This window comes from Temnothorax longispinosus, chromosome 3 (genome assembly GCF_030848805.1).
Source record: "Temnothorax longispinosus isolate EJ_2023e chromosome 3, Tlon_JGU_v1, whole genome shotgun sequence".
Taxonomy (NCBI): Eukaryota; Metazoa; Arthropoda; class Insecta; order Hymenoptera; family Formicidae; genus Temnothorax; species Temnothorax longispinosus.
In genome coordinates, this window is record NC_092360.1 from 2,798,922 (window position 1) to 2,814,901 (window position 15,980).

At 41.3% G+C, this 15,980-nt stretch overlaps 3 protein-coding genes and 1 long non-coding RNA gene across 5 annotated transcripts; 1 reads left to right on the forward strand and 3 right to left on the reverse strand.

The window, feature by feature from the left end:
* Positions 1-790: 790 nt before the first annotated feature.
* LOC139809773 (protein HEXIM1) lies at positions 791-3,713 on the reverse strand. 2 transcript variants are annotated; one of them, XM_071772946.1, is made up of 2 exons: positions 3,189-3,713; positions 791-2,598 (listed from the first exon to the last, which is right to left on the reverse strand). In XM_071772946.1, the coding sequence occupies exons 1-2, from the start codon at positions 3,465-3,467 to the stop codon at positions 1,579-1,581; spliced, it is 1,299 nt and encodes a 432-aa protein (XP_071629047.1). In that variant the 5' UTR covers positions 3,468-3,713; the 3' UTR covers positions 791-1,578. The 2 variants fall into 2 exon arrangements, with proteins under 2 accessions (XP_071629047.1, XP_071629048.1); XM_071772947.1 differs by having other exon boundaries at positions 3,255-3,705.
* A 654-nt stretch (positions 3,714-4,367) lies between these two features.
* On the reverse strand, positions 4,368-8,953 carry LOC139809443 (uncharacterized). Its single transcript, XR_011731102.1, has 3 exons — positions 8,680-8,953; positions 6,003-6,140; positions 4,368-5,851 (listed from the first exon to the last, which is right to left on the reverse strand). It is a non-coding gene; the product is annotated as an uncharacterized lncRNA (long non-coding RNA).
* A 3,182-nt stretch (positions 8,954-12,135) lies between these two features.
* LOC139809442 (mitochondrial import inner membrane translocase subunit TIM14) lies at positions 12,136-13,267 on the forward strand. Its single transcript, XM_071772343.1, has 3 exons — positions 12,136-12,291; positions 12,719-12,844; positions 12,924-13,267. Exons 1-3 carry the CDS (start codon positions 12,289-12,291, stop codon positions 13,134-13,136), a joined length of 342 nt encoding a protein of 113 aa, XP_071628444.1. The 5' UTR covers positions 12,136-12,288; the 3' UTR covers positions 13,137-13,267.
* Positions 13,150-15,954, reverse strand: LOC139809440 (growth hormone-regulated TBC protein 1-A). The gene is made up of 7 exons (XM_071772341.1): positions 15,727-15,954; positions 15,084-15,285; positions 14,768-14,998; positions 14,468-14,628; positions 14,292-14,400; positions 13,967-14,152; positions 13,150-13,880 (listed from the first exon to the last, which is right to left on the reverse strand). Exons 1-7 carry the CDS (start codon positions 15,744-15,746, stop codon positions 13,773-13,775), a joined length of 1,017 nt encoding a protein of 338 aa, XP_071628442.1. The 5' UTR covers positions 15,747-15,954; the 3' UTR covers positions 13,150-13,772.
* Between the last annotated feature and the right edge of the window lie 26 nt (positions 15,955-15,980).

Below are 15,980 nucleotides of genomic sequence, written 5' to 3' on the forward strand. Positions count from 1 at the left end.
CGGTGTCTACGATGCTAGAACTTGGTCCAAGTACTAAACTTGGAACTCTACTAAAACTTGCACTGAACTTGGATGCAAAACTGGTGTATCCATGATCCAAGTTTCAGTAATTTTCCCTCGGTCCGAGAACTTGGACCAAGTTCTAGCATCGTAGACACAGGCCTTTAGAGGTCTAGAGATAATTGAAGAATATTTCAATATTATCGACTATCAGTATAAATATCAGAATAATTCTTCACGCAATTTTAAATTCATGATTCATACAGATACTCTGTAAATAGAAATACATATCTACGACGCAATATTATATATTATCACAAAGTCACTAAATTTTTTCCCTAATTTTTTTTTCTAAAATTTTTCATCACGCAAATTTCTACACGATTGTCGATCTTTAATAGATCCTGTTTTTTGATGAAAGCCAAGATTGAATGAAGATTCCAAAACTAAAGATTTTAAACTATAGTATTTAAGTTATATTTGTTTTAATTTTAAGTAAAGTAGATTTTTTTATATTACATAGGAACGGAAATCCAACAAAAGAAAAAAGAGAAATAAAAGAACCTCAATTCCGATGATATCAGAAGTTTCTAAATCTGAAGATTAAAAAAAAATCAATTCTGTTTCCGTTAAGAATATATTTCAAGTTCTAAGTAGAAATAACTTATGTACGCGCGCACTCGCGCGTGAAAAATTATTCTAGGAATCAGGGAAAAAATGGACATATATATAAATCATTGAAAAAAACTAGTAACTCCTAAACACATTGTTTATAATTAAAACATACACGTCGGAGCAAAACATAAAATTTATTAAAAATTGGGAATGCGAAAAACACTTTTTGCGTATCTTACATTTTCAGACCATAAACTAACATTTCGTCTTACTGACTAAAACTATACAATTGTACAAAGATTTTCAACCTTCTACAATATAGGTCATCACATTTGATAATATTACATTTTATACATAATACTTCTGATGGGTCTAAAAGAATCGCACTTCACCCATGCGTATATATATACATAGGTCTGCGTTAGTTGATGGTCTGTAGACCGTTTATTTGTAAACATAAAAACAAACTTTTATAACTGGCAGTACGCGAAATGAGAAAAAAGAAATCAGGCTGAAAAACAAATTCCATTGTATACGGTACTAGAAGAGTAAACAGGAGATAGAAGCAAATACATGATAGGTATGGTAAATATTTTGCCAAGCAGATAACAAAATAGCACAAACAGATGCGAGCAGTTCTCCTATGGAACATTAATCCTATATTTATATTGTTATACATTTATTATGTATCCGCATGACTGTATGGATATATACAGTCTTAAGGGAAAGAAGAATGGATCAGCAAATAGTAACGGGATATTAAACGATAGTCTAACAAGATTTAGCAGATATTAGAAGAAAGGTCAAATGTTGTTCGATCCCAACAAAATTGACTGAAGAATCTGCTTTATTTAAACGTTGCATCGATATATCGAATGGATGCAGCCTGCCTTACCGTGAGAACTTTTTATAATATCGAACGTAATATCATACTGATACGTACCGAGAAGCAATTTTGAAAATCTACGTAGGTAAACTACCGGTTTCATTCAGAATTATGTGACCGTTAGAGAAATTAGTAGGTGTTATAGATGTTCTGGGGCTTCCAGTTTGGCTAGTATCGCAGCTATCGCTTTTGTTATCTGTTCTTACATTATTATCTAATCTAGGTTTATAAGTATGCTTAGGAGATGTTACTGGACTCGAGAGAGAGCAACTACATCCACTTTGGTTGCTATTACTAGAACTGTCGCTGTCGCTTTCACTGTCGACACTAGATTCGGAGCTGCTCGCTCGTAATCTCTTCTCGGTACGCAACACCTCGTTCTCCCGCCTCAGCTGCTCATTCTGCTGTAGCAGATCGTCGATTCGCTGTTGGCACAGCTTCAATTTCTTCGCCATCTCGGAATCCGTAGTGGACACATTTTTATTCTCCGAATCCCTGTCCTCCATTTGATGAATGCCCTTGTTACGTAATCTTTTCGTCAACGAATCCATCTTGGCCTCTAAGTGCCTGTATTCTTGTATCAATTCCATCTTCGTCAGCGTGCTCAATCGCTCCTCGTGAACAGCTTCATACGCGGTTGAGAATTCCTTCGTTAAAAATTCCTCTTCGTCCTCCGGCGACGAGTAAAAATAATCCTCGTCGGAATCTACGCTGAAACTGGAGTCGCGAGTCCGCGATGGCGCCGGTGGCTTTTGAAACATAGCAGGTATTTCCAGTGACGCGGCTTCCGATAACTTCTGCTCGAGATCGGGCAGATCGCTGTGATCGGCCATAAGAAATTGCGTGGTGTTATATAAGGCCGGTGGTTGCCTGCTAGTCTTGGCGATCATCCTGCCGATGCACCTGCTCCGCAATTGCTGCGGATAAGACAGCTGCTTCGAGTACGGCTTCAATTTCTTCTTGGGTTTACCACGTCGAGTTTTTCTCTTCTTCGCCGCGATGTCCGTTCCGTCCTCATGCTGACCGCCGTCCTGATCGCCGCTGCCGCTACCGCTTTCCAATCTTCCTAAGGTGCTTAAAAAGGCCTTCCTTAGGTCCTGCAAAATAACAAAAACATGCTGTTAAGTAAATTCGATATACGTTTGCATAATAATTGCAATTTTATATACGTTTATAATCTATTTTGCAACCGTAGAAAAACCACCGAAATTAATGAGAATCATCAACCACATGGGTAGATTTTTGTAGCTATCATGGGGCCCCGGGGTCCGAAGGTAATTGAAGAGCATCAACATTATCGACTATCTAAATTAAAATTTATCACCGACAGAAATATCTAAATAATTAGCTGACAAGGCAGCATTAAATTCATGATGTTTTCTAATTATGCATGCATATTTATAACGCAATAACATCACATACACTACATTTTTTCTAACTTTTCTAATATAATTTAAGCACAATAAAAGTAAATTTATTAGATAAAATTCGAATAAGTATTGTCGAAACGTAAATATAAATATATGCGAAACGTCGGGATGATAATAAGTGATAAAATTAATATTATATTATATATAACTAAATATTTAAATTCAACTAATCCGATTGAAATCCAGCTAATTTCCAGTCGTTTAAATTTTAACAAATCATACAAACTTCTACAAAATTGTCCATCTTTGAACAGTACCTTGTCAGCGAATAAACCAGGGATTTTAAAAATATTATCGTCACTTATTGATCGACTGGGGCTTACATTGCCTCCGTCAGGGCAATCGTCGCCCCGCTCCGCGTTCTCGCCGACAGATCGCGGCACTCGCTTGGCGACCGGAGGCGATGACGTCGCAGGCGTTGGCCCATCCTCTACGCCCTTCGCGTCGCGTACTCCATCATCGGCACCGCCATCGCCGCCGCCGCCGCCGCCGCCCGACGCTTTCTTCGTCGCCGTAACCGCCCTGTGCAGCTCCATATCCGCGTTTCGTACCCGGATCCGTTAATACGCGATGGCACGATCACACACCTACACCGTAGAGTCACTCTCGCGTACTGGCACCAGCCGTCGCGGCACTAGTAACCGTATGCTCGTACCGTAAACAGCGACGGATTCGCCATGTTTGATTCGTCCGTGATTTTACGTACGATAGCGAGGCAGCGACACGCTGACGTACGGTCCCTACCCCCGACTACCGCGGCCCACTCTTGCGCCATCGCGTTCCGTTCCTCCGAATCCGCGTCAGCGCCTTCTCTCGCGCCGCGCATGTTGCTTCGATCTCTGCTGGATCGCGCTACGCCGCGCCGTGCTGTAGCGCAGCGCAGCGCTGCGCGCAGACCGCAATCGACGCGACGTTGCGCATAAATGTAATTGATATATAATTTATAATTCGCATACGCGAATTACTTCCGTAATTACTAATGATCGCGGTTACTGACGATCGTAGGAACGAAAATAGGAACGGTAACGTAGGGCGGATGATCCCGCGGCAGGATCTGACTCGCGACCCCGCGTCATAAATCATTTCATTGTTCTATTGTATTTTTCCGCTAATTGGGCCTGCGAAACTGAATCCTTTTTAAGTTCCCCGTGTCGGTCACTCTCGATTTATCGCGATTTATCAAGTTTCTCCCCCGAGAAGATGATATGCGTCTTGCCTGTCGTATTTTCGTCGTTATGAAAGTAGAAATCGCATTATGGGATACTCGAAAGTAGAGATCCCCCCCCCCCAGTGAGCAAAATGTTAACAGTATACTAATAGTAGATTCGGATAAAATGTTGCGGCATCAACCGCGTCCGCATTCGTCGCATATTTCGCCAGCAAAACCTGCCGACGCGATCTCCAACAGCGGATTCAACCAGCCGGAGTCCGTCATCCTCGTAATGGCCATTTATTTAAACGGCCACATACTGTATTTAAACGTTTCGGTTACGGCACGGCAGATTTAACACGATTTCCGCACAGCCAGACGCTATACCATATCGCATTCCGTTAACGAATTGCGTTACATTCACGCTGGCATGAAAATTCCGTAGCGACGAAATTCGGTGGCAGAGATTTTGCAAGGTCTGCTTTTGACAGATCCCGGCTATCGTTTCTCCGGGTCATCTGCCAGCGTCGAGATCCAATCGACAACCGTCCACGAACAACCGCAAAACAGTTTCAATTGAAAGAGAGATAAAAATATGCCTTACAACAGGCATGACGAATTGGTTTTGGTTTCACAATCTCCACGAGCCTGCTGAAATCTTATTATGTACCCAGCACACCATCCGCGCACACCGAGAAAGGTGTAAGTGCGCATCGCCTCGTCGTCCTTGCGCGCACAAACGCGGAAAGCGTGTATCTTTATTCGACGATGATCTCCGATCGTTATTCATGATCATGAAAATTAGTTCCCTCGCGTATGACGTAAACCGTCGTAAACAAAATTGGTCTGCCTTCAGTCTCTGCACTTATATATTTTACATTTTTTAACGATATACATGTATACATATTCAGGCATTGTGAAAACTATTGTGATAATATTCAATCGTTTCCTATAATAGAAGAAATCAACAAGAGAGTGAAAATATAATCTAAGATTATTTAATAGATTTATATTAATTATTTAACTTAATATTACAATACAATTATTACTTAACGTAAGTTTCACAGTTAAGAATTATATAATAAATTTATATATAATGTTATATACATATGATGTATATGTATAATTATATAATAGATTTATGTATGATAGAATGATTAAATTCTTCGATTGAAAGAAAGAAAAGGAGGAGGAGGGAGATAAATAGATAAACGAATTATAGATAGATAGGTAGATAGATAGAGAGAGAGGGAGGGAGGAGGGATACAAGATTCAAATACTCATAGCGAACATTCTTCCATAATTGTGTAAGCGGAAATGTGCCGTTTACAAAATTACGTGCCGCCGTTACATAAGACCGCCAAACAATAATCCTTGCTCGAGACGTTTTCATCTCTCTCTCTCTCTCTCTCTCTCTCTCTCTCTCTCTCTCTCTCGCGCGCGCTTGAATTTCCATCATACTCGGCGGTGGCTCGGCGAGCCACTAATTGGCCAGCGAGGGTAAAAGAACGTTCGTTAGCAAGCAGAATCGTTCGTTAAACGGAAGCGCGCGTTGCATCCGTGGCAACGACGCCGGTTTATGTCGATGTATCTGTCGCGCTACCCAATCGCATTGTGATCGCGATCGACTCCTCGGGAGGAAAAAAAACGCAACTTTCGCAATGTGCCAGCGCGAGCGTATACATACATACATATACATCCTTCATTACAAATTACAATTTCACGCTGTAGGTCGTTGCACTCCTCCGTAGATCCGCGAGATCCGCGCCTCTAAGGGGAAAAAAAAATGAAATTACTTGTCGAGAATAACAGCTGCGAATTGCAGCGCGAGGATTCTCTCTCTCTCTCTCTCTCTCTCTCTCTCTCTCTCTCTCCTCTTTCTTTCGCAACGCAACCATAATAAACACGATGTACCATGTACCTTCTCCAATTGAGCGACGCGACATCGATTTGTCTGTTGTTATCGTCGACGATGTTGCTTAATTAAAGACAAACATAAATATCGTGAGGCGCCGCCGGGATAACGCCGGAGGATCATCCATCGCGAGGGGGAAGAGCCCTAGGAAACGTTTGAACAAAAATGTTTTTGAAACCATGATTTAAGAAACGTATTTTTTACGTTTCCACAATTAACAAAAATACCTATTTGTTAAGTTTTTCCTTTCTAAATTATAATTTGCTTTATCTATAGATTATTGCACAAAATAAATCATTTTATCCATACACATATATCCACTTATTTACTTAAATTAATTTTATCCTACCTATAGTGAACTATAGTCTTAATCTATTTGTCATCGGACAAATCTGAGCTTAGAAAACTTCCAACAGTTGCAAAATAAACGTTCTGCTGAACGTGGCCATTGAAAGAACATTTATACGTGTTCCGTTTTGAAGAACTTCCTGAACTGGTGCACATCAGTAATGCAATTAAGTTAAAGTGAGACAAGTATAGGGCCAGAGGACAAAGATTGTCGTAACCGTTTACGACAATCCTTGTGCGTAGGCCCATTTTTGTTTCACTTTAACTTATTGCACGAATGTGCACCAGTTCAAGAATTTCTTGAAAAAAGAATAGACGTCATAGATGGTATATGCATAAAGCTTCTAGAACATTCTCACGCATGTCTCAATTTAAAGACGTCATAAACACGTCATAAACACGTTCAAAAGACGTGCAAAGTAGGAATTTTAAATGTCTTTATCTAAAATGTCTTTATCATTAAAACATTTCTATAATAGTTTGTTAAATGTTATTTTATCGGAAAAGAAACGTTCCATCGACCGTTTTTCGAATGGATATTTTTACTCATGAGAAACGATGTTTCTAGAAATCGATTATAAAACGTTTCGGAAAAACGCTTATAAAATATTTCTGAAACGTGTATGTGCTATCTGGGAGGAGGCGAGGGGAAGAAAGAGAAGAAACCGAAGCTCGAGTAATCCTCGAAGATCCGAAGAGATAAGAAAGCCAAATCGCAAGAGCCTCGTCAAGCGTGGTAGGAGGTAGGAGAGGAGTAAGAGCGATGTGGTCCCCGCGACGATCGCACGTAGTAAACCTTTTTCTTTCTACCTCGCCCCTTCCCCTATTTTTTTCTCTCTCCGTCTCCTCGCAGTTAGTACATATATTCGTTTATTTTAGCGTACGCATGTAACGATGCGTGCGAGCATTACATACACCCGTTACAAGTTCGCGCGCGCGTACACACACCCACACACACACACACACACACACACACACACACGCGCGCGCGCGCACGCACCTTACGCATCGCCGATAGCCAATATGCAATTCCGCCACGGGTGCAATGTACGTGAACGCGCGGAGAACTATAAATACGGGGAGTCCGCCGTCCGCCACGTGGGGGAGTCCATACGTCCCGTCCTTATGGCCCTGGTTTTCCTTTGTTTCCTCTTCTTTTTTTCTTTTCCTTTTGTTTTCGTTCTTTCGTCCCTAAACGCGCGCGGATGCCATTCCACGCTCGGGGCGAAGAGGAAAGGAGGGGGACGGCGAACGAATGGGAAAAAGGGGCAGGGGGACACGGCACGAGGGGGTATTTAACTAACTTCACTCTCACTCGCGCGTAAGCGCGCGCGCGCGCGCTATCACCAACGCCGCGGAAGGGCAAACAAAAAGAGCGAGACAGCGAGAGGTGCTCGGCTCGACGTGCGGAGAAACGCTCGCGGGTACTTACGAGAGCAAGAAAGAAAGAGAGAGAAAAACCCCGTCGCGCCGCGCATTAATTTACATAAGCACCTCGAGCGTGATGTGTAAGAGCCTCGACCGATAAAACGTTCGGCCTGAGCGTTATCCAAAAAGGAGAAAAAAAATCGTTTGTCCTAACTCCGAACATCTCGCTGTAACCTAACTATTCGCACGTTGCGTGCGTATATGTGATCTTTCTCCCCCTCATCTCTCTCTCTTTCTCTCCCTCGTGTCAGGTTACTCGTATGTGTTACGGCGTGGCCTTAAAGGCCGTCGCACACACAGATTCGACGGTATAGGCGTATAATCGTAGCATACATGCAACAAAGTCTCGCGCGAGAGAGAGCGAGAGCGAGAGCGAGAGAGAGAGAGAGAGCGGCGTGTGAAAACAGTTAATTTATATCGACGATTCTTTAGACTGGCCCGCGCGCGCAAAACGCTATGTATGTAATAAGTAACCACGTTCTCGCGTGTGTCAAGGAGCATTGCGTGAGCGTGTAGGGCCTATCCGGACGAACTTGCATAGCTGCATAACCATATGCATAAAGAAAATAATCCAATCGCATTGCTATCGTATGGACGCGCGTAAAATGTGATTGGATCATTTTCTTTATACATATGGTTATGCAGCTGTACAAATTTGTCTGGATTGGTCCTGAAATTCGCGTAAACGCATATAATAAGCGCGTTAGGGCCAATTTCATCAACGTCGGTTAACTACAACCCTCGATTAAACTCACTCTTCATCTTTTTCTAACTGCTTCCTTAGAAAAAGACGAAGAGTGAGTTTAACCGAAGGTTAACCGACGTTGGTGAAACTGGCCCTAAAGATGAGTGTGTCCCGGACGGAAGAAACGGCGTTTAGGGTTATTATGTATTTCAGGTGTCCAACCCGTAGGTATCTCCCTTCTTCTTCTTCTTCTTCTTTCTTTATATAGCTCCGATCTTCTCACTCGGGTTCGATTTGGCCACGTACTGTAGGTATCTCTCATGTATCGGTAGCGAGGTCGTTAATATAATGTTTTAACATGTGAATTTATGCGCGTACACATGGTACATATACATGTACGCTCACATGTACGTACATACACTCATGCCACATGTATGTATGTACGCTTCGATAAACGGCTAAATTCATGTGTTAGGGCATTACAACCCCCCCTCCCCCCGTGTATAGTTGTATACGTGCGCTTATGCCTGGCCGATGTCAAATCGCGTGTGCTGTGGCCTGAAGTCGTCATCCTTCGCCGCGCACGATCGTGATTCGCGCACACATTCACGCCCGTTCATCCGTGTGCGCCTGTTCTATGCGCTATCTTCACTCGGAACCTACTTTTCGTTTTCTCGGTATGCGTGCGTACCGTATGTATGTGTGTAATGTGTGTTGCTTGTCGCGCGGCGCAAATGCGATACACTTACATATGGGTATAGGCACCGCGTCGACGGCGCGCATGCGAGAGTGTAACAGAACGAACGCACGGTGTGGACTACAGGTCACATTTGTGCGTCTTATTTGGGAGAGAAGAGGGATCTCCGCGAAAGTCATAGAGGGAATCGAACCCACTCCGTTGCAGCACTTCCTTCCACGAGAAATGCAGATCTGAAATTTCACGCGTGGATTCCGCGCCTGTTCCTGGACGGACGATATATGTATCGTCCGCTTTTGTCTCGTGCCAAAAGCCGCTTCAGCTGTTGCGAGCCGGAGAGATTGATATCGACATATGATTTCAATTAGGCCAATGTATTAACCCTCTAATAGGCAAGGTTGTTTTTCAGAACGTATCTAGAAAGGTGGAATCGGATCTGTCCCGATATGCTCTTTTGTTCGTTTTTCATCTAATCAATATACAAAATGAGTAAAGGGCCACTATATTTCCAACGTTTGTTTATTCCTAACCGATCGTTAATTTTTCAGACTAGCCAATAGAAGTTGGATATTTCAATAGTCAACGGTCGCTAGAAGTTAACAGACGTTGGAAATAGTGGCCCTAAAAGAAGTAAATATCAATATGAAACTTCTCTTTATTTATATGAAAAAAGACAGTAAAGTTTATTAATAAATATACGTCTCAAATATCCCAAAATCGTCGCAAACAAACGTATTTAGAGTTTACTTTCGCACTCATGCCTGTCCCATAGATATCTTGACTACCGATATAACTCTACCGAAGTTATATCGGTTTCGCCACGCGATATACAAAGCAGGGAAGCTGGAGGGAGGGAGGGGAAAGTAGGGGGATTGAGTTAACCAGGACTAGCGTCGATCAACGCCTGGGTGTGCGAACGAGTCGAGTCGAATCGAGAGCGAACGACATTTCGGTATTGATGATCGTATCGCCGAGAGTCCCTCGGGATCGCGGGAGGATCGACAATCCATCCCGTCCCGGCCAATACTAGTTATTCACGCTTGCGATGAGTCTGACGCTCCTCCCGGCTTTCTCGCAGCCATAACAAAGCCTCGGCCCTCGAGTAGAATTCTCCGGGCACGCGAATCGATGCACGTGCACGGGAAGCACGCGTCGCGCAGCGTTCCGGAGGAATCCCGTGGTGGTATACGCGCGGAGGCCAGGCAGGAGGCTCGTGCGACCGCGCCGGCATTCGAATGGATCCGATTCGGCGTGTCGCGACGATATGTTGATATTTATACGCGCGCACCGCGCACAGAAATGCGTGGCGTGGCGTGACGTGCGTGCGTGCGTGCGTACGTGCGTTTTGTAACGCACGCCGGCTTTGTTACGCGTGCGCATACGTGCGACGTAACGACCGCGCTGACTCTCGCAGCCGCGTCCCCGCGTATCCTTGAACACCCGGGATACCCGGGATCGGGAGATGATTCCCAGCAAACGCGCAAAATATAACTGCTGCGTAATATATAGGTAAAGGCCTGACAATACAAACAATACAATACAAAGATACAGGCAATAGAAACAAAAGCAATAAGACAGGCAACAGAAATAGCCCCATTTCAACTTATAATAAAACTGAAAAACTGTGATTATAGTTAAGTACAGACAATAGAAAACAGAAATCCATACGCGTCGGAAATTCTATTTCTTTTCTATTGCCTATTGCTTTAGATTCCGTTGCGTTGATACACAGTTTTTGGTAAGTTATTGAAACTAACGGTTATTTCTGTTGCCTGTCTTATTCCCGCAGCTGTTTCTATTGTCTAGCTGTATGTGCGATAGATTTAACACGTAATTAAACGGATGTTATACCTATTTATTAATGTCGAAGTTATAGACCCTTTTTTATCGATGCATAACATACATGTATGTTATATTACATTTCCGTTACTTCGGCTGCGTTTCGATACTCACTACCAGTACTGAAAATCTATATAGTTTACGTCACGTGCGTATACTATATGTGAATATCGAAACTCGGCCATAGTTGCAATTCGCAAAAGGATTCGAAGGAATTAAAACTGAACATCTAATACATTGCTTGTTACAATTCGTTAAATTAATTACGACTTATAATTATTATGTATCGGTGTTTGCTGGGTTAGGACAATCGCGTGCTCCTCCGAGTCTCGCGCTTAAAATGAAGTAGATAGATATATAGTAGGACGTGGGGGCACAGGAGAGGAGAAAGGAAAGACGAGAGATGCGGAAAGCTCGGTTACAAAGAGCAAGAACCTTCCGCATTGGCCGTTATCAACCACGGGCCGAGATCAGCGGTCGATCGGCATATTGGCATCGAGCGACGACTATTCGCTTTTGCGACAAAACTCGCGTTACCATCCACGTGATCGTACGCGTGAACGCGTGTGAAAAAAATCGTCGATTCGATCGCCGAAGATATCCGAATGTTCTAATAACCGTGATCTCCGCGCTTGTTTTCTTTCCCCCTCCTCTCACTAACCGAAGTATGAGATATGAGATATTAGGTGCGACACAAGTCGACACATGCATCATTCTGTCTCTTTTCAACATCTAGTGAACAACAAAGATAGAATGACGCTTGTGTCGACTTGAGTCGCTAAATGAAAAGCACACATTTTCTCGTTTCTTTTCATTTTTTTTTTGCGTAAAAAAATATAAAAAATGCAGCTAAAAATAGAATCTCATTCTATTTAACTGCACCTTGCGTATCTGAAGTGTAATAACTTATAACTGTATAACTTTTTAGAAACTTTGATGATAAGAAAACGGACGAGAGACATAGAAAATGTAATTAAAAAGAATAAATGTTAATCCCCAAAAGGGTCTGCAAGTGTGATAATCACATTACATGTGTTAGCGTGTGAATGACAATAATACATACGAATGATAATATAGGGTAATGATTTTATTGCGACACGATAAGATGCCATCGAAAACAGCACAGATGGAGCGATCGTAGCTGTGTGTCGTGCAGCATCGTGTGTGTGTGTGTGTGTGTGTTGAGCCGTGTGAGCACTGAGCGGCGTGAGCGCTCTAAAATTACATCTTCCCGGTTGTTCCCGGTGTTATAGGTACATACAAAATTGCGTCTGCTGTTTGAAATCCTAAATAAAATGGTAAGAATATTAAGGAATTTGTTTAAAAAACTAATGGTATAAAAATCGTATTATGCGCATTGTGAGAACGTAAAATGTTATTACTTAATGTCGAATTCTACGAGAAGCAAATGCAGTGAATAAATGCAGTGCTAGAGCAGTCACATGCAGGTTTTTCGTCATCTTTTCGACGTTGATAAACGTATAATGTTATTATTGTAAAACGACGAGAATTTCGCAGTGAAAACAGCCGTGCATTTCATATAAAATGACATTCAGTACGAATATAACTTTAAAATTAAATAGAAGGTTAAGTTTCTTCGATGATGTTAAGTCTCTTCTTCAATCTCTTCATGACATCTATATACTTTTGCTTCTAGCGAGGCATTTATTATATCTAGAATGTCGAGTTTAAGATGTTCGTTGAAGAGAAAATATTGTTCCTCAGGCAAGCACGGTTGTGGCAGCAGGTATCGGTCTGGCAGCCGTTGGGTTCGCGGGTCGTTATTTACTTAGGAGAATGCCGAATTTATCACAGAGGATGGCAGAGACTGTGAAGAGGCTAGATTCCCAGGTAGAATTGTCTATTTTTCTTCAGATTTCTAGTAGTTCCGACATGTATGTACGAAAGTATTGACACTTAACATTCGTAGTCGCTAGCGAACAGCAAGTATTACAAGGGTGGTTTTGAGCCGAAGATGACCAGGCGGGAAGCCAGTTTGATCCTGGGTGTGTCGCCCACGGCTAGTAAGGGCAAAGTAAAGGAGCAATTTAAAAAAGTAATGGGCGTGAATCATCCAGATCGTGGCGGTTCCCCGTACATTGCTGCAAAAATTAACGAGGCAAAGGATTTGCTTGAGAAATAATGGAAACGTAGCGTACTTGTATATTTGTAATTTATTTAGGAACAAAATTTTAATGTACATAGTTATAATTTAATCTTATATTGTATATCTACTCTATAATAAATATACTTTATTTTTGGAGCTACATATTATATTATAGGATAATTAATTTTTTTTAAACACCTTTACCAGCCGGATTAAGTTTTTAAGAAAGTTTGTGCATAAACAGAGAAACTGCATGTGCGTAAAAATTCAGAATCAATTATAAGAGAATATTGTACAAGGATAACTGTTTTTTTTCCTCAGATGGCCGTATTATGGAAATATTAATAAAATATCACAATAATGCAACTTTTATCATATATAGCTTATAATACTTTACATTTTAATATTCTCGTTAAAATATTTATAGCTTGTTTTAATTATATTATACAATGTATATACAATAATAAACAAAGATAAACTTAAAAGAATTGAGTAAATGTATCATACTTACATTATTAAAAAACATTATATGTACAGCAATATAGAATAGCATAATTATGCAGTAACAATATAATACAGCTTTATATGCATTCACTTTGCAGAAGATGCAAACGAATAACATAATAGACTAGAATATCTTTCGGTGTATGTGGAAAAAGTTGATCATTAATACTATCGTTCCAACTTATCTTGCTTTCGTTTTATATGTTGTTGCATGGTCTTTGTTCTTAGTTTTGTTATTGTATTCCCAGGCAGTGATCCAGGTACTTTAAAAATACTCTGCAAAACAGTAAAAATATCTCCGTAAATATTCAATTTCCTTCCCTATTTGATGTACGGATTACACGCAGTGTACAGTTTTATACCTGCATAAACTCGTGACATCGCAAAACAATACTATCTTTCGTAATTTCCTTGAAACATTCGGCTAATGTTGTAAAATCTTGGCAAGCCAATATATTAGATCTATTCCTTTTTATGAGCGTCAATGCGACACGAAAGATAATCTTGGTACCCTCGTAAAAGAGACAATCCCAAATACGTAGAGTAGTCTGTAAATTCGAAATTATTTAACATTTTCAATATATTTTCGCGTCCGAAATATCTGGACGTTTTATATGGAAAATAATTAATATGTTTGCACGTATTTAAATATTATCCTGTAAAAAATGTTTTGGTGTAATAACGTACCTCGATAGGTAAAACTTCAGCGAACAAGCACACAAACCATTTAGTCGTGATTACTGGCCAAGGCAATCCTACGTTTGTTACATGTTGATACACATCAGGCATTTTTATTCTGTAAAAATAACTTACATGCACAAATATTCTCTTGATAAGTGAAACTGCAGCAAATTCTGTTTTACCTTACTAATTCTGCGAGCACGTCGATATCGGTGAGTAGGCCGTCCATAGTGCATGTATAATAATCCGGCAGGATTTTATCAATCAGCACTTTTAATAACCAAAATGCTGTCTCTTCGCTCTTCGTTACAAGCAGAAGTAAACCTGCTATATAGTTTAAACCCTGAAAAAAATATTAAAAACGTTTTTAAATAAGGCGGAACGTACGCACCTGCTTAGAAGTTTCTTCACAAAATCGTATTTATTACTCGTAAAATTTTGTTGCTATTCATATATTCGAAAGTGTGCACCGTAGGTATTACCTGGCAATATCCGACAGTTTTGTTTTGATGAGCGAAAGCCAACAAAACGTTGTATAATTGATGCTGCTGATTCTCCGTGTTATTAAAGAATATATTGTCTGGAAATGTTCTTGGCAGGTCAGTTTTAATAATCTCAGCGGTTTCTGCGTTGTGAGGCGACAGCAATAACTTTTGATAGAGATCCGGCGACGCATTCTTCATGTCTTCTCCACCGCTCACAGCGAGCCATACCTGCAACGCGATCCAAAACATTTTTATTCCCCGTATTAAATACTCAAAATATAACAAACTGAACTTTATTTGTAATGTATATTACCAGTCCTCTGTGTTCCCCTGGAATGCCCTTACGAACGTATTTCTTGAGCGTGATGCTTCGCTGCGGGGATTTTCCCTCGCCGATAACTTTCGCCCACTTTTTGGCCATCTTTGCGAGCACCTTGAGGTACTCGGACATAAAGTCTTCGTATGTTTCATAATCGAAGTCGTGTGGTCGTTCGAAACCATATTCGTCCACATCACTGGAAATAGATGTATGATATATAAATACGTTGTACATATAACTATTATAATATATATTTATTATTATGCAGTAGATATATAAGTAGTTTGTGTATCTTATGATACAAAATGCGAATTATCGATACATTAAATTGTTAAATATATTTATGTCACATTTATTACAGCGCGAACGATTTTCAAATTAATATGTAATCAACACAAAAGTAAAAAGGAGCAAGAATAAGTTTTGACAAGTGACAAAAGAAGACAAAACCGAGAGTTTTTTGTCTTCAAGGTGGTTCGAGGGGCGGAAACATAACCTCGACGAGACAAAAAAAAAAGGACAAAACAAAATATTTTTGAATCGATGACTCTGTCGAGAGTCATCGCGATCATGCCCGCGGCACGCGGTCGTACGATCGTTCCGCGGGGAGAGGGGGGGGAAAGTAAGTAACAATCACCTGAAGCATGAACTTGCCATGCCCTATGCAACTCGATGGGTGTCGGAGAGATCTACGATCGCGTGCGCGTGCAGCTGCGTCCATAGGTGTTTCGTGTACGAAACGCCCACGGGTGTTCGCCTATCGGCGATCGGTGACACCTGATCTCACTCAGATAACGCTTCGAAACGCGCGGAGGAAAGGAGCGCGTCTCGTCGCGAGTCTGCTCCAGAATGGAGAGGCAGTTTGCGTAGAGAGGGTAGAGTTGCGAAAGA